General features: G+C 35.1%; 1 protein-coding gene across 8 annotated transcripts in view; it reads left to right on the forward strand.

Moving 5' to 3' along the window:
• The window catches only part of RYR2 (ryanodine receptor 2), a 345,759-nt gene that overhangs the window by 275,409 nt on the left and 48,308 nt on the right, over positions 1-22,042 (forward strand). For 3 of the 8 annotated variants that reach the window (XM_071739054.1, XM_071739055.1, XM_071739058.1), the window contains 15 exons: positions 1,025-1,155; positions 2,212-2,532; positions 4,029-4,269; positions 4,690-4,777; positions 6,111-6,203; positions 6,578-6,748; positions 7,665-7,724; positions 11,082-11,216; positions 12,360-12,394; positions 13,869-13,982; positions 15,570-15,666; positions 18,777-18,880; positions 19,512-19,563; positions 19,710-19,763; positions 21,186-21,209. In XM_071739054.1, the coding sequence (XP_071595155.1) occupies positions 1,025-1,155; positions 2,212-2,532; positions 4,029-4,269; positions 4,690-4,777; positions 6,111-6,203; positions 6,578-6,748; positions 7,665-7,724; positions 11,082-11,216; positions 12,360-12,394; positions 13,869-13,982; positions 15,570-15,666; positions 18,777-18,880; positions 19,512-19,563; positions 19,710-19,763; positions 21,186-21,209 (1,720 nt within the window). The remainder of the gene's footprint in view (positions 1-1,024; positions 1,156-2,211; positions 2,533-4,028; positions 4,270-4,689; positions 4,778-6,110; positions 6,204-6,577; positions 6,749-7,664; positions 7,725-11,081; positions 11,217-12,359; positions 12,395-13,868; positions 13,983-15,569; positions 15,667-18,776; positions 18,881-19,511; positions 19,564-19,709; positions 19,764-21,185; positions 21,210-22,042) is intronic. The other 5 variants (XM_071739060.1, XM_071739061.1, XM_071739057.1 and 2 more) reach the window with 4 other exon arrangements.

Consider the following 22,042-nt stretch of genomic DNA (forward strand, 5'->3'; position numbering starts at 1 on the left):
AAAATCACAGCATGATCTTTACAGGTGTGTGGGATGGATGTTTTGCTTATGAAGTTCTAATGAAAAAGAAAAAAAGGCAGACAGAGCAAACAGGAAAAATAACTATGGGAATGACGTTAGATTTCACAAAATCAAGTTTAATGAGTTAGTTCTAGAAAGGGTATAAGTTCCTAAAATGAGATAAATTATATACTGAAGATTAATCGTGTTAAATTACAAGATCAGTTTTTAGGCCTTCTTAAAATTTTTAACTGGAAGTTCACGGGCCTTCTGGATTTCTGTGATCTGTGAAGCTCAGCTTCAGCAGCTAAGGATTTCTCACGTATCTAAAATCTGCTCCAGTCAACTGAACTGAAAACCAGAGATAATAGTTTTATCTGTCCCCTGAAGGACCCAAGTGACGTGACAGGGGATCAGTTACTTTTTTCCAGAGGCAGCCTTGTTAAAATTTTGATAATCAGAATTCATTAAGTGTGTCAAATAAGCATTGCTATTTATTTAAAGAGATTATAACGATGCCTTTGTCCAAAATTTTCAGAGGTATTGATCAATAGAAGTAATCACCCGTTCTTTGAAGAGCTTGACTTTCATCATAGACCAAGGTCTGATTATTACTGGTTCTCAGAAAAAGAAATTCTTTCAAATAAAAAACACTTGTATTTGATCTCTTGGTCTAGATTAATCTAGCAGAAATGATGAAGTCAGTAATGCTGAGAGGAAAATAATAGAACAGGAGGCATTGTTATGATGACTTTGCATTTCCCTGTGTGTTCCTCATTTGCTCACAGCTGAGTTGGCTTCTTTTGCCTTTTCGTGTCTTAGTATTTCATTCATATATTAGCAGAGGGTAGCTGGACTTCAGCTTCTCTTACCTATTCTTGTGCTGATGATCCTATAAATACCCTGACTTGTCTCTTTGACATGAGCTCACCATAAAATAAAAATCATGCTGGTGTATATCTAGCCTGAGAGTTTAGTCAGTCATCAAAGAGGTGTGTATTTAACAATTCTTGTTAATTCACAGGCAACGATCAGCACTAGGAGAATGTTTGGCTGCTTTCTCAGGTGCCTTTCCAGTGGCTTTTTTGGAAACAAATTTGAACAAACATAATATCTACTCCATCTACAATACCAGGAATGCAAGAGACAGAGCAGGTATTTCCAGAAGCTCATATGATGGTTATGAAAACACAATTTTAGTATAAATGCTGCTTACTTTAACACATATTTTTGTATGCTCTTATAGAACAAGAATTTTCTTATAATATCTTCATTGTGTTTCTTTCCAAAATTGAGCTAAGTCGGGTAAAACCGATTATTTTACTTTTCTAGAGATACTTATGCTTTAATTTTGAGATACCATTCTCAAAATACCTCTTTGGAATCAGTGAATCTAAATATTTGATAATAAAATTATGTATTATAATCAGGAACTTCAGTTTTCATATGCAATATTGGGTCCCTACAACATACATGCAATTGAAGTAAAATAATTTCGCCCATACTAAGTAGATAATATACCCTTAAAACTAACTGCACTGCAAAGTGGTGTGTAAGTTGTTCTTCTTTGTTTGAAATACCAAACACTACAGATACTTCTAGTAATATTATCTATGGGTTTTTTGCATACATGTTTTTGTTCCATTCTAAAACTTTTGATGTTTCTTATGCTAAAGCACAGATGCTGAATAGGTTCATATACACTTATTCCTGTGGTAAACAGAAGTTACAGTAGAACTTTAGAAACTGCATATATGCTGAGTGTGACAGATATGTATAGATGACTGGTTAAGATGCTAGTTTATAATGTCACCTAAATTTTTAAGACAGAGAGTATAGCACATCTACTCTTTTATCTTGAAAAAAGCAACCACTGTGCTTACTTACCAGATATAATCTAGCTATTCTAATGCATCTAGTAAGACAATAAACTGTTTTTTCGTAGCTTTTTAACAGCAATTTTAATTTATTTTCCAGAATAAATTCTCTTCTCTCTCAAAAGAATTTCTCTCTTTAAGGAGACTACAGTGGCTGTATAAAATGTATTTTGGGTCTAAATAGGGGAAGAGGCTGGTTTTGGAAACAAGTGGAAAAATAAATAAATTTACATAAATGTAAAAATGAAAAAAAGTTTTATGGAATAGTTATTGAAAAGAATTATTTTCCCTCTATGACTTAGCTTTTTGTTTTGTTTTTTTTTTTTTTCAATAGTTCTCAATTTGCCTACTAGTGTAGAAGAGGTTTGCCCAAATATTCCTTCCTTGGGGAAGCTAATGGAAGAAATTGTGGAGCTGTCAGAGTCTGGTATTCGTTACACACAAATGCCACATATCATGGAAGTGATCCTGCCTATGCTGTGTAGTTACATGTCCCACTGGTGGGAGCATGGCCCAGAAAACAACCCTGACAAGGCTGAAATGTGCTGCACAGCCTTGACCTCAGAGCACATGAACACTCTGTTGGGTAACATATTGAAAATCATCTACAACAACCTTGGCATTGATGAAGGAGCCTGGATGAAGAAATTAGCAGGTAAAATGTAAAAATAAATAAATATGCAAGCAAGCATGTCTGCATATTTGAAGAATGTGTTTATGTACATGTACACACACACATTGAACTGCCCTGTATTTACTCTCTTAAAACTGGAGGAGGGCAACACTCAGATTTTTCCTTTTCAACAATACAGATCTTGATGAACCAGAAATATTGTGTAAAGTAATGGCAGTATTTTTTCACCTCTTAATAAGTAAGATAAGAAGTATTTTAGACTGTTTTTTTCCCCGGGATTTCCATGCACATATGCATTTTGCATTGTATTGAATTAGAAGATTATAGTTCTTTAGCCCACTTTCATTATGTACCAAGTTTCCATTTGCAGGCATTACACAGTTCCTTGATATTCTCTCTGAGCAGTCGACCCTTAAAATACTATTTTTAAGCAGCATATCTAACATATCTATGTCAATGAAACATGGAAATGCATACCATACACATTTTAGTAATCCTTGTAGTAACTTCATTGTGGTAATACTTTATTTAAATACTTTATTTATTTATTTAAAACCAGTTTACTTCACAATCTGTAATTTTACAGTCTGTACAGAAAAGTCTCTTAAGTGTTGTGAATTCAGTTTTTCAGTTTATGTTATGACTTTTCAGTATTTACTGGAGTAAGTTCATTCCTGGTAGTGGTCTGGATTTCTAGTCTTTTGAGGGTTAGTAATGTGATGCACTTTAAGGAGAGGTGCTCACTGCCTGAAGTTCTTTGTAATCTAGTGAATTTGTTAAAAGTGGTTTTGCACTTATGGGCCCAGATGAAATGCTGATTAACATAATCATTTTTATGAGTATATTTCCAAAAAGATTGTGTCTTGAATGGTGGGTTGGTGGATGGTTGAATCAGTCCCATTCCTGTCTACACAGAATCCTTCCTGTGTCCCAGTGTGCACAAGATAAACAAGTAAGCTGTTTCAGTAGGTTTGCAAATAACTGGAGCATTCTTTCCAGTTCCACTTCACTCCAGCTAAATTGCAAGGTTCAAAAGAGGAGCCAGTGGCTGAGAAAACTTGAATGTGCACTGTGTAGCTGTCAGTGTATCCATCCATATACATCCTTAAACAACTTCTACATTGCTCAGTAAATGTTATAGTTAAATACCAAGTTACTTATATGTTAATTATACCATGGTATAGTTAAATACCAGTATGTTGAGAGAATTCCAGTAAAGAGGCATTTCAAGTTTTATGAACTTGCAAGCTTAGTCTTGTGGAGTTTTAGTTTCTGCACCCATCGTGGCAACGTAAATTGACTGTTAAATCCTGACCACATTTAATTCTTGGCAAAACTTCTGCTGATTTCAATGGGGGCAGGATTTTACTCTGTAGCCCAGAAATATGATCCAAAAAAAAAAAAAAAAAAGAAAAAGAAAAAAGAAAAAAAGAGGGGAAGGGTAAAAAGCTTTTATTTTAAGCTTTTCTATTAGTTTGTGGCCCGGTCTATGTTATAATATTCATTGCCTTAAATAGTGTTTTCCCAGCCCATCATAAGCAAAGCGAAGCCCCAGCTGTTAAAGACCCACTTCCTGCCACTGATGGATAAACTAAAGAAAAAAGCAGCAGTGGTTGTATCGGATGAAGAACACCTAAGAGCAGAAGGCAGAGGTGACATGTCGGAGGCTGAACTGCTCATCCTAGATGAGTTCACCACTTTGGCACGGGACCTCTATGCCTTCTACCCTTTGTTGATTAGATTTGTGGACTTTAACAGGTATGTGGAGAGGTATAGGTCAATGAATCTCATAAATTCTTCCTGTTTGTTGGTACCAACTCTTATCCCTTGATATGCCTATCGTTGAGTTAAAGTAGCTTTTACTCAGCCTGCCAATCTGGAAGTTGCTCAAGCTGATGCCTTATGACTTGTAGGAGGAGCTGCGGTCTTTTTCAGAGGAAAACTGAAAAGAGAAAAAGAAATGCAAGCCAAGTCTGTTGCATTAGGCCTAGGATTAATGTAAAAGGATTTTAAAGGCTTTTGAGATAAGACATCAAAAAGTTTCTGCTACCAGAAAGGATTTGGAGCATGTGTGCTTGGTTTTGTTGGCTTGTATCCTTGTAAAATGTTGAAAACAGGTTGCAAAGTATAAAGCCAGTGATGATCATCCACATTTCCACCCTTTTTACAAAATTGTAGGGCAAAATGGCTGAAAGAGCCCAACCCTGAAGCAGAAGAACTGTTCCGCATGGTGGCTGAGGTCTTTATTTACTGGTCAAGGTCTCATGTAAGTAACTCCTTGGTAAATATTTGTTTTAATCATGTTTCTTACTAGGCAGAAAAATCATTTAATGGTTGTGTTTGGGAAAACACATTTAATGGAAGAAGTGAAACTGTATATGGAAAGGTACCAATGAATGTCAGTTTTCTGACAATTTTGAAATGCTTGAGTAGCAAGGGGAGTTGATGGGTGTTTTGTAGCACAGTAACACTGGTTGGTTGGTTTTTGTTAGTTTGGTTTTGGGTTTTTTGTTGTTGTTGTTACTGTTATGTTTTTAAAATATATTAAGCTCATTGAGGCCTGTGCCCTTACCCATTTTTTACTTCAATCCATTATTTTCACCCCCAAAGCCTTTTTCATGACTTAGGATATATGGTTACTAAATTGTACCATTTTCCTAAATGGTACAGTCTGTCTGACCCTCTTGTCAGAGTTGTGATTAAAGTCATGTGGAACAGTTCTCAACAGGAATACTGGAACAAGGATTTCCTGAAGGAAATGTGCCATTCTTTTTTCACTCACTTAATCCGTGTTGCTGTGTAGATTTGCGTTTCTGTAACAAAGTTAAAGTTATATAATTCATTTATTAAACCTAGAATTGTAGCTTTGAAGGAAAGTCAGTAAATTCTCTAAGAGCAAGGAAGTAGCAAATATATCATAGAAGTAATTGCCTGGATAAAATGTTTTGATTTTTTTTCCTGGATGATACTGTTTCGTATTTAATAAATTTTACCAGTTAAGGATTTCCTCTTAATTCCAATTCTACAAAATTTACCACTAGTTCTACAGTCTGATTCCTCTCGTTCATATGCAAGTTCCAAGGGGGCTGCATTAAGACCAAATCAGGCACCATCTACTACTCTCAAGTAGAAATAAAACATGATTCATGTGAATACTGAAACAAAAAGAAGAAACAAAAAACAGAAGAGACTAAATACTTCCAGGCATTGGGTGTCTGTGTAGGCTGTTGTCTGCACTAAATTTCTTTTCTGCCATAACTTCAATTCTCTGGAGACCAGGAAGCAAGATAGCTTATTGTTTGTGTACTTGTGCCTGAATCTGACTGTATGATTTATTATAAACACTGCTGTGCACAGAAACTGGTTGAGAAAGATTTTTCTCTGTAATGGAGAAAAAATTAAAAAATGCACAACTCCCAGAGCTATGTTATACAAGTAAATCTAGAATTCAAGATCATTAGTGATCATCCATTATATTTTTGTGTCCTTGTCTTATGGATTTTCCAAATTCACAGTTAATTTATATTTTTAATTAGGCTTTGTTTAGATTCCTCGTATATCAGAAGTGCTTCTAACTAAGGTCTTCTACATATTTCCAGAATTTCAAAAGGGAAGAGCAGAACTTTGTGGTACAAAATGAGATCAACAACATGTCTTTCCTTATTAGTGACACCAAATCTAAGATGTCCAAGGTAGTGTGAAGACTTTGTACTTTTCTCTTTGTAGAGGGAGACAGGAGGACTCCAAATAAGAATTTTTTTTTTTGGGGTGGGGGGGAGTTGGGGAAGAGAGGGTGATGGGTGAGTTTTGTGATTAGATCTTGTTGAAAACAGTGTATTGAGAATCAAAACATAGTTGCTTGAGAAATACAGTGAACTTTCAATGGACTGGTGCTCAATACTGGCAGTGATATAATGGCAATTCCACTGGATGGGGTTGCAGCTGTATAGGTCGTAAGGAACTAGTTAGACCAGAGACAATTACAAAATTATAAAACTGTTAGTACAATTTCTTTATTGAATATTGGATTTATTTTTTTTTTTTTCATCCTTGCTTAATGCTGCAGGCAGCAGTTTCTGACCAGGAGAGGAAGAAGATGAAGCGGAAAGGGGACCGGTACTCCATGCAGACCTCTCTCATTGTTGCAGCACTGAAGAGATTACTTCCCATTGGCCTAAACATCTGTGCTCCTGGAGACCAAGAGCTAATTGCACTGGCCAAAAATCGATTCAGTATGGTAGGTGCTCTTTTTGCACTTCAGAAAGGCAGAAATGTTTTACTGTGAAAGTCTTGGAATATTTTCCCCACGCTCATTCTTAAAGCACAACACAACCAAGGCTGTTATTTTGCTGTATAAAGGCCCAATGGGTGGCTATGGTGGATAATAATCTACATATTGCATTATTTTAGAGGCATAAAACATCTCAGTTTGGACATACTTATTTTCTAAATGATCAGTGTATGAATAGGGATGACATTCTTAAAACAGTGATTTCTCTCTCAACTTTAATACTAAATTGTGTTTGCTATATTGTATGAAGTTTAAATTTGGAAGTGCAAATAAAAACTGGATGTTCTAACTAAAGAAATTGTAAAGGAATAATTCCTTTCTGACCACTCTCATCTGAATGCAAACATTTCTGTAGGGATGGACTGTTTTAAAAAATGATTCTTCTAGGAGTAGACTCAGTGCAATAATGTGATTGTGATTTTGAATATACTCCTTTGCCAGCTATGATACTTTAGTGGCTTAAATGTCCTTCAGACAGCTGAACCAGATGGTTTAAAAGGATAAAAGATGTCCAGGAAAAACAGAAATTAAATCAGAGAAGAATGTCATGCTTGTTTCATCTGGTCAAACTTTGGTTTAAGAGTGTGTATATGTATATACTACTAATTTTAATTCCAACTTGCATTTAATGTGTTACTGTGGAAAAATATGAATAATGCTGTCCAAAAGTTCTTCCTGTGAGCGCAGGGTTTGGTCGCTCTGGCCTGATACAAAATGATGTATTGCACTGAGATTTTCCTCAATCCTCCACATTGTCAGTTTTAGTCATCTGAGCTAAGATCGAGGCTGACATTTGTATGAACAATAAACTTTCTTAATTACCTTCTGTTCCTAATTTATATGATTTGTAATTTATTGACAGAAAGATACTGAAGATGAGGTACGAGATGTTATCCGCAGCAATCTGCATCTCCAGGGCAAGGTAATTCAGATGCAGTTTTTAAACATGATTTAAACATGATTTGTCTTCCTTTGAATTAATTTGTTGGTGCCATATAATGACAGCCTGCCTTGGTTTGCTACCTTGTCGTCCCTTTTCCTCTTCTTTCAAGTAACTTATTTGTGATAACTATTAAATGTTAGGTTTTTAATGTGCTTGTATGTGCACTATATACAGTAACATGTAACCCTTCAAATCCTCACCACTGCAGACCATAAATAGGAAACAAAATGGAAGCAAAGTTTAAGCACTGTTTAAGCTTTTCCTTCTGTTATTAGGGATGGAATCTGCAAAATGGTCAAATTTGCTTTCTATCAGTTTGAAGTGTAAAGGAAAAGGAAGGTGCCATTTTGGAAAACTCTGTAAAGTGAAAAATCTGCACTTTGCTCAGTTTTGTTCCTCTTTTTATAGGGAAATAGAAGTCTTTTGAATAAAAGCATGGATTTTTTGTAGTAGAGTTGCAACTAATCTCAGGTGAACAGCTGTAGGGAACAAGTCCTGAACTGGTCCAGTGTAGTTATATTGTTTTATTAATACTTCAAGTAATGGCAAAGAAGAAGCCATAATATGGAAGAGTAATAAAATAATGTAAATTTCTTCTGAAGGCAGATGGAATAGGATCTATGGATGGTGCTTTATTGAGGATTTTCCTTTACCTTCCCCTCTACCCCAGGTTTTATTCACCTCAAGGAAAAAACTAGCTAGTATTGCCTGTGCTCATTAAATGGTTACCAGAGAACAAAAATGTGAGTTGGAACTCAAGCTTTTTTATTTTGAGAGGATATTTAAGAAACATCCAGAAGTCTAAATTCCACTGCAATTCAGTGCATGGCAATAGATGGTTTTGCTGAGTTTTACTTTTTTTTTTTAATTACTTGATAATGGGATGGTTCCCTGAATAATATATGAAGATTAATTTTCTCCCATACTATGTTATCTGTTTCTTCAATGTCGAGCAAGATTATTTGGAGGCTGAGGTTGCTGGGAGCTCACAAGACCTATCACTTTGGAAAGCTAACAATTAGTGGTTTTCACTATTTCACAGTACCTTAAATTATACAGAGATAGCACATAGAAAATGTTGTCACAGGAACCAGTGATTTGGTTAAATACTAAAAAAAAAAAGCTTGAAGTACTTATAGAAAATACTGTTACATACTAAGGAGAAGAAACCATACAGGCAAGGTGCTATGAAGAAAAGAGCACTTATGAAGATCTTCATAAGCAAGAGTACTTAAGCACTGAGCATACAACCCTTAAATGTGCTGTGATTTTGTGTGTGAACTTCAGAAATGTTTCCTTACTGATGAAGATAGGTATTTCTGTTCTCACATTTTCATTATGTGTATATTGCCATTTTATGAGCCATGCAGCTCTAAGTCTTGCCTGGCATTTCATGCTGCTTCTTAGCACTTTTTCCCTCTGTTTTAAAACCTTCAGTTTCTATCTTCAGGGTTACATTCTGCATACTGCTGTTAGGAATTTCTGTCTGTGACTGCTTTGTTGCCTTGGATTAAACAGGAATGTAGGGCAAATGATTTCATAAATTTAAATTACTATTTAATATTAGGAATTAGTATGTTATAATGGTGTTTGCATAGAGTGGCTTTCAAAACAGGAAAAATGCCACTTATTTGGAAAGGCTGGTTTTCTTCCAACTGTAGCAATATTCTTTCTTCAAATGGAGTTTTCTGTTAACCACTTTTGCTTCTCACAGACACCATGATCTGTCATTTCCACTGGAGCTTAAAAAGTAATTTATCTTGATTTCTTTTTGGAAAACTGCACTGTTTGAAAGTCATCTTTCTAAATCTTAAGCTATTAATGTTGTGGCATCTGTTTCATACATTTGTCTGCCTTTGTCTACATGTGTCTTCACCCTGTCTCTGTCTTTCCTTTCCTTGCATGCCTGCATGCTGTTACTCAGTACCAAGCCTTTTATTTCAAGAAATTGATGAGGAAACTTGCATTCTTTTTGACATGGATGAAGCTCAAGTCACCAAAATCTTCTTCCAGCCATTCTAATTCCCACCTTGAAATGTCAACTACTCATACCCTTAGAAATCTACCTATCCAAAAACTCTGTACCTTGCTAGAATGTGAGGAGTCCTCAGATCAAAAGACATCTCCACCTGTGATTAAAAAGTCTTTTGTGGACTACCCAGTCATGATGATCCAGTCAAATGCTCACACAGAGACTGTGGATGTGGCAGTTGTTAAGAAATGGAAAAGCCGAAAGGTGGAAGAACTGCCTGACAATTCTGGCTTTCTAGGTTGTAATAAACTATTAATGAGCGACTGTGTAAGTTTATACTCATTCCTGGAACTTCAGTAAGCTGTGTGTAAGATGTTCTGTGGAGGTGAAATAGTGTTATTGTCCCATCTTAGGCACAAATTGAAATCTGGATCCATAAAGGTATTTTAGAAAAGTTAGTGTTGAGCTTAAGCCCAGTTAGAAGCTGTAGGTTTAGGCTCCTAAATGCTCTAGGAATCCAGGCCAGTGTGACTTGAACCTTAGTTGTACAATCAGGAATGGTCACTGGCCATAGCTCAGGAAAATGGGTTGTGCATTGCATTTGCCTTCAGTGTCACTGGCAAAAAATGGTTGCAAGGTGTATTGCATCAGTATTGGATGGCAGAAGCAGTGGGGAATAAAAAAAGAACAAAAAAAAGAGTTTTCTAATGGTAAAACAGAGAAATTACAGATCACTGAAGCAAAAAGGAAAAGTGAAGAGAAAAATAAGAAAATATTTTGCTTCATAGAGTTCTTTATAATTTTTAGGCTAATAAGCAAATGCATCTTGAATTAATTTTTTGTAAATTCACTTTTCATTTTTATTTAGGGATCAGTAAAATTGGGACTGTTTCTAACAACTGAAAGAAACTAAAATGAAAAAAAAAAATTAGACCTAAATAAGTCTAATGTTACTGTTTTCCGTGACTGAATGCTAAGAAATCCCAGCTGGCAGAGCAACCATTCCATTGTTCTTCTGTTTAAAAACTGGAATGTCAGGGTACAAAAATATGTGTGTCTGCCTCATATTAATTACATTTCCTTAAATAATATATTCATTGCTGGTGCCAGGGCTACTTGTTGGCCCGTGACCAGTTAATCTCAGACTTTCAGTCCTGTGGAAGCTCTCCAGAAACATTGCACAAATCAGTCTTAAGTTTTTTTATCCCAGTCAGGGTAGTGGTCACAGTAGGATGAGCCATGTGAAGGTGTGGGTGAGCCATGTAAAGGGTTCCTGTTGTCCTTTGAAAGAGTTTTTGTACTAATAAAACTGTTGGGACTCTACTTTTGGGACATTTGGTGACACATAAATCTTTCTCCTGCAGCTTGAGGATCCCGCCATTAGGTGGCAGATGGCACTTTACAAAGATTTACCAAACAGAACTGAAGATTCCTCAGATCCGGAGAAGACTGTGGAAAGGGTCCTCGATATAGCTAATGTACTGTTTCATCTTGAACAGGTGAGACACATTTTCCCAATTCCATTGCTTCTAGATCTAAACTAAAGTATTCAGCCTTTCATTTATACCTTTAATTTATCTGCTGTGTTGCTAGAAGGGACTTTCAGAGGTCTTGGGATGCACAAAAGTGTTGATGTGCATACCTGTCTCTCAGCTGTTGAGTCACACAGCTCTTCTTGATATAGTTTGCCAGTCTCAAGATGGAATTGCTTCAAGTTCCAGCAGCCTTACTGAGTTTGACAAAAAAGGATCATGAGGAGTCAGTAAATTTTACCTGTCAGTGAATATGTGTGGAGCAAGCAAAAAGTGATGGAACGTGTCAGTAATTCCATGGCAATCAGCCCGTAGAGAGAGTGTTGATTTGAAAGGGTATAGGGTGGCTGTGAGGAAGAGGGGAAAGTAGAGGAAAGCTAGAAACATCGAGGGAAAAAGGTCTTTTACCGTGTTTTTATATAACAGAGCTGAAAGGAGTTGTAACATGTACAGAATTCTGTAAATCAGCATATTTTCTGATAATGATAAATAAAACATAAATCAGCTACAAATCACCATATAAATCTATAAATCAGACTTATGCTTGAGCTAAAGCAGCACATACAATCTCTTTATTTTGGACACCTTTGCTGTACCATGTACATAAACTGCTTAACCTTGTGAAGTTTGGAAAAATTGTTCAAGGGAGTAGAACTCAAGGTATCATCTTGGTGTTTTCCATGTTCTGTCATAGGATCAACCACATGGCATATTGAATCCATCAGTAGTACAGAATGGGATGGATTCCCACTGTAATACCAGTTAGACATTTCAGATTAATCATTTTGATAAGACTTAAACAATGACTTGAAGTACATGCTGGCTTTTATTCTGAGTACTTTTACCTGCTTTATTTATCTTCTGTAAACAAGGGCTAAGGTTCTTTTTCTTACTGAAGTGGGTGACTGGTATCTTTAAACATGAATGTGTGAGCACTGAGACTGTTTTTATGGTAGTTTTGAATTATCCTATGCTCTCCATATACAAATACTCTGTTCTTCATATATATACATGCTCTGAATGCATTCCTTTTTGCCAGTGCACTGATCACTTTGGTTTTTGTATTTTCCTTCCAGGCACAGCTAACTACTTTGTTTTTATTATTTTCAGAGATCTACTTGGGTAGGCCGAGGCTATTTCTTTTGGGAAAGTATAGAGAGTTTCATTGTTGTGTGTCAAGATGCTACTAATTACCTAACTTTCACATTTGGGTTTGTCTTACTTGTAGGTTATTAGCTCTGCCATTATTATGTGACTGTAAATATGTTTGCAGTGAATTTTTTTTCTATCCATTTTCTTAACAACTGTTTTTCATTTGTATTTTACCTTTTGGAAGGAACTTGTTTTAGTATGTCACCATTTAACCTTACAAGTGTAATTATCCATTTCACTGAATGTTTGACAGTATTTAAGTTTCTTTATTGAAATATTTCATTTAACCATGAATAATTTTTCTTATTTCACTAACCTATAAAAGTCTTCTTGGGTAATTATGTGTGGATTGAATATTGAGTCTACATAAACATCATCATCATTACATATTCTAAATAAAATGCTTAATATTATTACAAGGGAGGATCACCAAGTTTTTTAGGGTAGAGATGCCAACTTCCATTGACTCCTTTGATGATGCTGGGAGACAGAGGAGCTATTATTTCTCTAACACAGTTGTCTGTAAAAGTAATAAACAACCCCCTGCAAACATTAAAAAAAACAACTTCCCACATAAGGCACCTGTCCCTTCACTCTGTGAGAACTGTGTAGATTAAATCAAATGATACAGTCTTATGATCTTTATGGAGCAGTTGTGAAATAAGTCACAAAAACTGTGAATAGATGTGGGAAAGGAGTGATTTGTAGCACAGCCTGTAGTCGTAGTTCCCAGTTATCCATTTAGAGACTACAATTCTCTTGCTTGCAGTTTCTCTTCTGGACCACAGTAGTCATTTGATTCTGATAGAAACAAGGATGGAAGGTGAAACAAAAGCTGAAAGGGCCAAAGATGAGGATGGCTCACACCCAGTTATATCTCATATACTGTAGAGCCAGGGTGCAGAAAAAGAATAAATCTATGTGAAGACAGAGCTGTAATATTTTGAAATGTAGCTCAACTGCTTTGAAGTATCTTATGTTCATTTTAGCTGTGCAAATTCATGGGATATAGCCCTAAATCTTTTTGCCTGTCTCTCATTTTTAAAGTTAATTCCTTTCCATTGTAGCTGGAGGTGGTAAATATTATGAGTGAAAGATTAGTTGTATTTAAGCCAGTTCCTTTAAAAGTATTGTCTGAGGTTATGTGAAGGTGTACAATTTACCTGTACATATTTCAAGAGTAGCATATGTAAGACAGAGTTAAGATTCTTTGATTTAAGCTAAGGTTTCCTAAGAGAGGACCTCTATGGTGATCATATTCTATCCAAAAGATAGAAGAAGTAGGATGAAGTGAAATAAAAAATAAGAAATAGGATGAAGTCTAGAACATTTTTTACCTTCTATAATTCTTCTGTTTATCTTTCCACTTGCCTTATCTGTTATATCACATTTTTATTATCATTACTATGCCCAGACAGTAGGAACATTACATCATTGTTCAATTTTCTGTGCGTACTTTATGTAACAGGTTGAACATCCTCAGAGGTCCAAAAAAGCAGTGTGGCATAAGCTGCTGTCTAAGCAAAGGAAAAGAGCAGTAGTTGCCTGCTTTAGAATGGCACCATTGTATAATCTGCCAAGGTAGGAATTATGTTTATCCAATCTTTTCCAAATGCATCTTTGTTCATACATTGCAATTTAGTGAGATGAAAAGGAAAAAAACCAGGTAAAACAGTAATTGATAAACTGCATGGTAAAGTACTTAGTATATGACTTTAATAGATCTTCTAATTGGCTTAAAATATTCTCTGAGAATGATAAAAAAAAGTATAATGTTAAACTTCTGGTTCTCTGTTGCTGTTATTCTACCTGTTTCTCCTGGTATGTTTTCTTTTCTGAAAAGCAGAAATCTTTCATAGGGTATAAATGCAGATGTATTGATGTCACTGTAATGTTATCTTGGGAGATAAATTGCCTCCTGAGCCATGGGCTAGCTCTGGAAATATGGACTTGCTTTCATTATTATATGCTAAATGTTCTATATACAGGAAATAAATCGATACTATTTATCTAAAAACTTTTCTGTTTATTGTGAACTTTTGGAAAGAGCATTTTACTAGGCAGGAATTGTATGGCCGTACTTCAGGCATTTCACACCTTTTCCTGGGGCTACATTTCCTCTTTCTTGTTCAATGTAGAATAAGATCAGTTCGTTTTGATCAATCAAGTTCAGAAAAAATAAAGACATCTGGTTTTTTGGCTGGCTTTTTGTTTGTTTGTTTTTTCCTGCAGTTGCTAAAAATAATGTCCAGAACCCTTGTATCTGATATTTTCAACATAATAATGCTCTCAATTTTTTTTCAAAAGCATGTTTATTATTACTATTAGCATAGTTTGTAGAATAAAACTTAGTCTGTCTCAGGAAGCATAAGGACATGGGAATCACAGTAGCTTGAAATAAGCCTCCTGTGACAGTTGAAAATAGAACAAAGGTATTTCCATCTGAAGGTGTTCTTACTTTGACAAGTAGGTCACCTGTGCATAACTACCTTTCCTGTACTGTTTAATTATAGTTCTTCTGTTTCAGTTTATGAGACAGGCAGTTTTAAAAAAAAAAAAACAACTAAGGATGATTGATAAAATGCTTCATGGATGATTGGTTGTCTCACAGTTCATCTTGCATCATCCTCAAGAAAAAAAAAAAAAGCAAAGCAGTCATTGGCTTAGCCTCTTCCCCATAGCCTCATCATTTAATTTCATGGACTCTAGGGAAAAATGGTTTATTGTTTTAGATATGCACGTCTAATCTTGGCATTTTAAAAATGCAATTATTTAAGCACAATCCAAACTTCTCTATTGCTGTCATCTTAGTTTTTACATTAAAATGAAATTGAATAATTTTCTGTTAAAAAACAATACCACTAGTGTGGCCAAGTAATTTAGTTTATTTCTTGTGTTTACATTTACTTAAAATTCTATTTATTATTTGTTCCTGCAATTGTTACATTTTAATATCAATTTTACAAGTTGATGGGACACAGTTAAGAACAGAGCATTTTAATGTAAGCGTAATTTTAAAGTAGCTATTTTCACCAGGTTTTGCCATAGAAATTTTGCTTTCCTTTTAAATAGTAGTTGTAATGACTGGACAGTTCAAATGAAATTCATATGGACCAAGTTTTCAGTTTAAAAGTTTGAAAGCTCTTGTTTTCAAATGTCCCCTTTTAGGCACCGAGCTGTCAATCTCTTTCTTCAAGGCTATGACAAATCCTGGATTGAAACAGAAGAACACTATTTTGAAGACAAACTGATAGAAGACTTAGCAGTATGTCTGGGTGCAGGGGGTTATGGGAATGCATTATGGATTAATATTAATCTTGTATAATAATAATTATAAGCCTGTGAAGTACATGAGTTACCATCTAAGCTAGCTCTACCCAAGGGGGGTGAGTTATAACCAAGTCACTCTTTCAGGTGTAAAAATTACAAGTGGTGATTCCAGAATCCCCTCAGGCATCTGCTTCAAGGCTTCAGGAACTTTTTTTTTATAAAGCTTTTTAAACTTTTATCTAAATTACTTTGTTCTGCCTTGTGGAGAAGGGGAAGAGTCTATTCCCTTATTTCTTTGCAGTTAACCTTTTCTATATTTGAAGACTTTGTAACCAATATTAAAGCCTTTTAAGTCAGAAAGGTTGGAATATGAAACTAGAGGAATTCTAGTCTTAGGTTACTCAGTTCCTCAGAAGTAGACTGCTGCTTCTTCATAGAAGAATCTTGACAGGGAGGTGAGGTTTTTTCCAACAGTGAAGTGTTAGAGCCATATCTTTAGCCTAGTTAATCTCCTGGGGTGATTTTCAGTGAAGTATTTTGTCCTCATCACTTAGAGTTGTCTCTGAGAAAGATTGTTCTTTTGAGGGTTGGGGCAAGAACTTGTAGTAGGGAATTATTCAGTCCCTGGGAGGTCCAACAGAACACAGCCAGGGATCAATCTTTTTATTGTGAGGTGAGCCTGCTCTCTTTTAATAGAGACAGCTAACTGGAAAATTGCTGTTAGAAAAAAGCTATTTGCTTTTACTGTTTAAAGCTTATGCTTAAAACCAGCTACCCAAGTTGTGAACAGTTTTGCAAATAAGGATCAAAATAGTGAAAGAAATATCAGGAGCAACAAGCAGAATGTGGAAGTTCATTTTTGCCTGCACAAAAGCAGAATTTATTTCTTGTTGCATCCCTGTTGTATGATCAGACGTAAAAACAAGAGACCTCTGCAGATACTTTGTATACAACCCCTTAAACTGAACACACTGCAAATGTTTTACATAATTGCAGATTCATTGCCAAAAATAATTATACTTTAGGAGCTGATGAGAGCATGTGTGTGTAGGTAAGGAATGTGGAACAACGTAGCTCTTTGCATGTCTCTATCTATGTGTGAAGAAATAACCCAGCATGGTCACTTGGTTACATCCTGACATAGGGTTGTCTCCTTCCCTCCTCTGTGAAACCTTATCTTTGCTAAGTGTATGAAGAGCTCCTTGCTTGAAGGTAGCTTATGTGAAAAACTATCCTAGGAAAGTCAGAAACAGACTGGATTGGCTGTTATATCATCCTTTAGTAAAGGACTGTAGGCATTCCCTAGTATATATTCCTCAAATATACAGATGAGTGTGTCTTCAGCACTCTTTTAAGGAGAGATGTATTACACCTTTCATTCAAAAGAAAGCAACCAAAACTTTGTCTTGTAAATTAATTGCTATCTCATTCTTGCTGCTTTATAGCACTCTCCTGAAGGGTGAGACTTAGAGGCTCTCCTCTTGTTCATCTCTGTGGAGCTCACTCAAAACTGTTGTGTGGGCTTCATGAAGGATGTGACCCTCTTGAAATAACTTAAAGGGAGAAATGCAGTAAAAAAACTACCTCTGTCCTGACTTTGGCAATATATAGACCTGTGGTGAAGGCTTTTTCTGACATGTGGTAGATGAGTGCATGCTCTAAAGCAGAGGACTGAACTAAATTTGAAGTTTGCTGAACCTTCTTTCCTTGTTTATTACACAGAACTGGCACTACTTCTTCCACCTCTGTATATTAAAAGTAAAATATATGCACAGATCCTCTGTTTCAGGACCTTTATTCCACTGTTTTTAAATTCTGATTCAAAAGATCAAGTCTCTAGTGGAACTAGATTTTCAAGTTTGCTATTAAAATCATGGGATATCCAACACTGTTGTAATTAGTAGTTACAATGCTTCTGCTTTAATTAAATAGATTATATGAACACCTAAGCTTATGTGATAAAATTATTAATTTTGCTCATAGGCATTACTGGATGTAATTTATAAGAACAATATGTTTAATGGGTCTTCTGAGAATTAGATTACATAAACATTACATATTTTACATCTTCAACAATTAGAAACCACAGCTAAAACTTATCCAACTTATTTGTTTTATCCTCTTACGTTCGGTTAAAGCTTTTTATTTTACACTTTAATAAGTATAGGGCAAACGTCTGATAACATTGACAATTAGGAATACTTATTTCCAAGAAATGTCAGAAAATCATTTAGTTCTAGTGTTCCTGCTATGCTTTATAATGAGCTTTACTTAACTCAGTCATTGATGAATTTGATCCCCCATTTAATTTGAATTAAATCTGTGAAAACTAATGTCTTGTATTAAACATAACACAACTTCTGCCCTTTTGCTTCATCAGTTTTGATATGATCAGAGAGGGATTCGGGTTGATACCATTGCCAAGTATAGAACCCTGCCATTTAGTTAAAGAGAAAGGTCAACATCCTAAATGAAATAGAAAGAAAGAGCAGGGGCAGACCTCCATAGTGGTGTGAGAAAAGTAGTTATAGTTTGCATTGTTCAGGTCTTGTTCTGATACAGAAAATATTGCCTCATATTGCAAAATGGGAAACGAGCCATGTATGGCTATCACTGTGCCTGTTAACTAAAGCAAATGCCCAGCTGCATCCTTATTTATTTTTTTTTTTTTAGTGTATGCTGCTAGGTGAAAACAAGGAGGAAGAGTAGACATAATTTGTAAAACTGGAGATTTTGAGCTACCAGATAGGTTGTAGAAACATATGTCTGGGCAAAGAAATTTTGTGAATAACTTGGTAGGTAAAACTTGCTTTCTGAAATGTCTTTTAGTAAAAGGCAAGATGTCAGAGGACAGATTTTTATAGATTCTTTTAAAAAAAACTGCTTTTATGGTTTCCATTATAGTATTAAGGAATCCATTTTTGGTTTAGAGTAAACTAGAGCTGACTAAACAGGAAAGCAAAATGTTTTATTTTGAACTTGTTTTCTTCTGGTTGTCCAAATCAAAATTGAATGTATGAGGATTTAGTAAATTGCACAGAGTTAAGCATTTTCACTGTAGGTAATGCAATATGCTTTTTAAATCTTTTTTTTTTTCTCCTAAAGAAACCTGGGGAGGAACCACCAGAAGAAGATGAAAGCCTTAAAAGAGTTGATCCTTTACATCAACTTATTCTGCTATTCAGTCGAACAGCCTTGACTGAAAAATGGTAGGGCTGGTGTGAGAGACTGCAGAGTTTATGGGGTTTTTCAGGTTACTTCTGTATTTGAAGTTTTGCATGTCTTTGTTCCAGTGAGATTGCACAGCCTAGACCAAACCATATGTGTATTTACTTATGGTGAGTTTGAGTTGCACTAAAAAATTTTTAGCTTGTGCTATGCAAAGAGATTTTAAGATGACTGGTAATGAGGTATAGGTGTTTTCTAGAGACAAATAGATGCCCCCTATCCAGTTTTTCACAGTTCTGGATGCTGTGTTCAGGACTTACTACACCTCTCTCTTTAGCCTGTGTTCCCTATTGAAAGTTATATTCTGAATGTGAAGTATATTTTAGGTATAATTGAAAATTATAAACAAATTTTTAAATTATAAGCAATTATAAACAATGTTCTCTTCATTGGAAGATATTTATGAATTTTGGAGTGCTGTGCTTATAGTTGGTTTTACTTTTCAGTTTGTATTAGTTAATCAAATCCTCAGTTTCCAAAAAGACTTTTGTAATTCATTATGAGGGTAGAAATCCTTTACAAATATTTTTAGGGTCCTTAAAAATATTTTGGTGCTCCAGTTGTACAGTAGCAGCTCTAATCTTCATCATTTTCACTTTCTCTATTATCCAGCAAATTGGAAGAAGATTTCCTGTATATGGCTTATGCTGACATTATGGCAAAGGTAACTTTTTGCTATTATTTTTGCATCTTTTCTGTTTTAATAAAAGTAACAAAGTTGAGCAAGGGAAATTATGTCTAAAGTGAAAGTAGCTTAGCCCCTCTTCCCCCCTGCTTACTAGTAAATATTTTCTTTCTACATGGTATCAGAGCTGCCATGATGAAGAAGATGATGATGGTGAAGAAGAAGTGAAGAGTTTTGAAGTAAGATTATACTTCTGTTTTGTTTTTCTTGTCATATTAGACATTATTTCATAGCTTCCAAATGACATTTATGTTCCTTGGTTCATGGCTTACTGCAGCTTTTTATGCCAGTGAACTGCATGTCAGAAGCTGGATTGGCAGATAAGAGGCACCAGATCCATAGTACAAAAATGAAAATGTTCTTAGCATCACATAAAATAAGATTAGAGAGAGTAACTTAATGGATCTTAAATGCTTATCTGATCAACTTTAACTTTGTAGTTGTTGAAAATAAATATAAGGGGTATTAAATTATTCTGGATGTCTGATAATAACAAGCTGTATTTTGTGAAGTATAATGTCCCACCTTTAGGTTAAAATACAGAAATAATACTGCCTTTTGCAGTGGTCATTTATATTCAGTACCACTAATTTTTACAGTATTTTTATGATCACATATATGTTAGTGCTTCATAGAAAAAGGAGAGCTTTTATTCATTAATACTGCCAAGCTTTTTCTTATGTTGAGGACAGGAAATCTATCTGCATAAGGAAACTCTTACATGAGTTGATTATAAGACTAAGAGATGAGTCCTTGTCACATGTTTTCTCTGGGATCTGTCTCTTTTTCCATTCATAAAATGTAGTGTACAAGAAAATTTGCTGTTCTGAGGAGCACTGAGAGAATTAGCTTGTTAATATTTTTAACTTTTAGTATATTTTAGCGTGTTATAATTCTGATATGTTTACTTTTACTCCCATTGTTTTGTACACATAAGGTGTTCTATGTTTTCTACATGATACTGCATGAGATATGACTGAACTATTTAGGTACTTATTCTGTATCTGTATAAAGAAATCAAAAATAATACCCCTACCAAATTCTTTTCACTCATTCAGAAGTTCTAGTCCAGTTGATTTACAACTATCATACCCAATATAGAAACTTCTGTTTCTTGGTAAATATCTAAATATATCTACGTAATCCAAATTTAACTGGGTTTTTTTTTTTACTTTCCCTGGAAATGCAATGTATGAAGTATTGAGTAAAGAAATATTTATTTCTCTAAGCTTTTTTCAGTTAGCCCATGCATGCTTGTTAGATGTCAAAAGTCTCATGCTTATAAATGTGAAAATTTATAAATAGGAAGCCATTGAGGTACATTAACAAATTTACCAAAAAGGGATTTATTAGTTCTCCTTACCTAAATTGGAATGATCTTTTTTTGTTCAGCATTCAACTTAATCTTTTGAGAGAAGATCCTATTCATTTGTTTCGCACTATTATTTTTAACGTAGCTTTGAAACTTATGTTCAAATAATGTATTAATTTACTCAAAATACAATTTTGTGTATGTATATGGTCAGTCACCTGCAGAAAAAAAAAATTTGGACTTCTTTTTCTTATTACTATTTTGCTTCTTGTCCCTGCCCTTCCTTAAGGTGACAGGATCACAACGCAGCAAGGTAAACCAAACAAAAAAGTATGTGTGTATTTGTCTGGGTCTAATTTTGTGATTTTTTTTTTAGGCCCAACCTCTTGGATAAGTTCAACTAAAGAGTCTTGAAAATGTTTTTAACATTTCAGTTCCGGCATGACCTCTCTACCAAACCCTTCTTGTGTACAAACTCTTTTTTGAACACTCCAGGAATTATTTATGCAAACTATGTCTTGTAAAATTACATTGCCATTTTTTTGAAAATAGTGTCATTTGGCTTGTTTGTGTTGGTTTGCTGCTCTTGCCTTTTGTGCATCAGTTACCTTCTTTCTGGTTATAATGTAATTTGAAGTGTTAAAATAATTTATTTGGCTTTTAGGAGAAAGCAGTTGGACTTCTTTATCTTAGCAGGCATGCACTTCTGATGCTGTAGTGGGATTCTGTTTCCAGAGAACAATTATAGTTTGTTTGTGATCTACATCCTTTGGAATGGTCTGAGTCCTTGTCATAGTATTTGATAGAAACTCCATAGCTACTCCATACCTGAAGTGATTCCTAGTTTTTCCATGTTTTCTCAAAAAACAGTTTTATTTTTCTTTTTATTGACTAAGTTCCTTACACAGTCTTTTGTGCCTCATCATGAAAGCCTCACCATTTGTTTCTAAAAGGTGGCCCATGGCTTAAGCACCTGCTTCATGGAAGTAGAAATCTCAGTTCCCATTGTTGACTCAGGTTGCTTGCTGATAGTGCTGCAGCAAGGTTGATGCTCTGAGAGGAGGTATGGTGTGTGGGGTAGCTAATTTTTGGTTCTGAGCTATTTAAATACAGTTATTTGTGCTGTGGCTAATGGCAGCCAGAGTA

Source organism: Heliangelus exortis, chromosome 3, assembly GCF_036169615.1.
Source record: "Heliangelus exortis chromosome 3, bHelExo1.hap1, whole genome shotgun sequence".
Lineage (NCBI taxonomy): Eukaryota > Metazoa > Chordata > Aves > Apodiformes > Trochilidae > Heliangelus > Heliangelus exortis.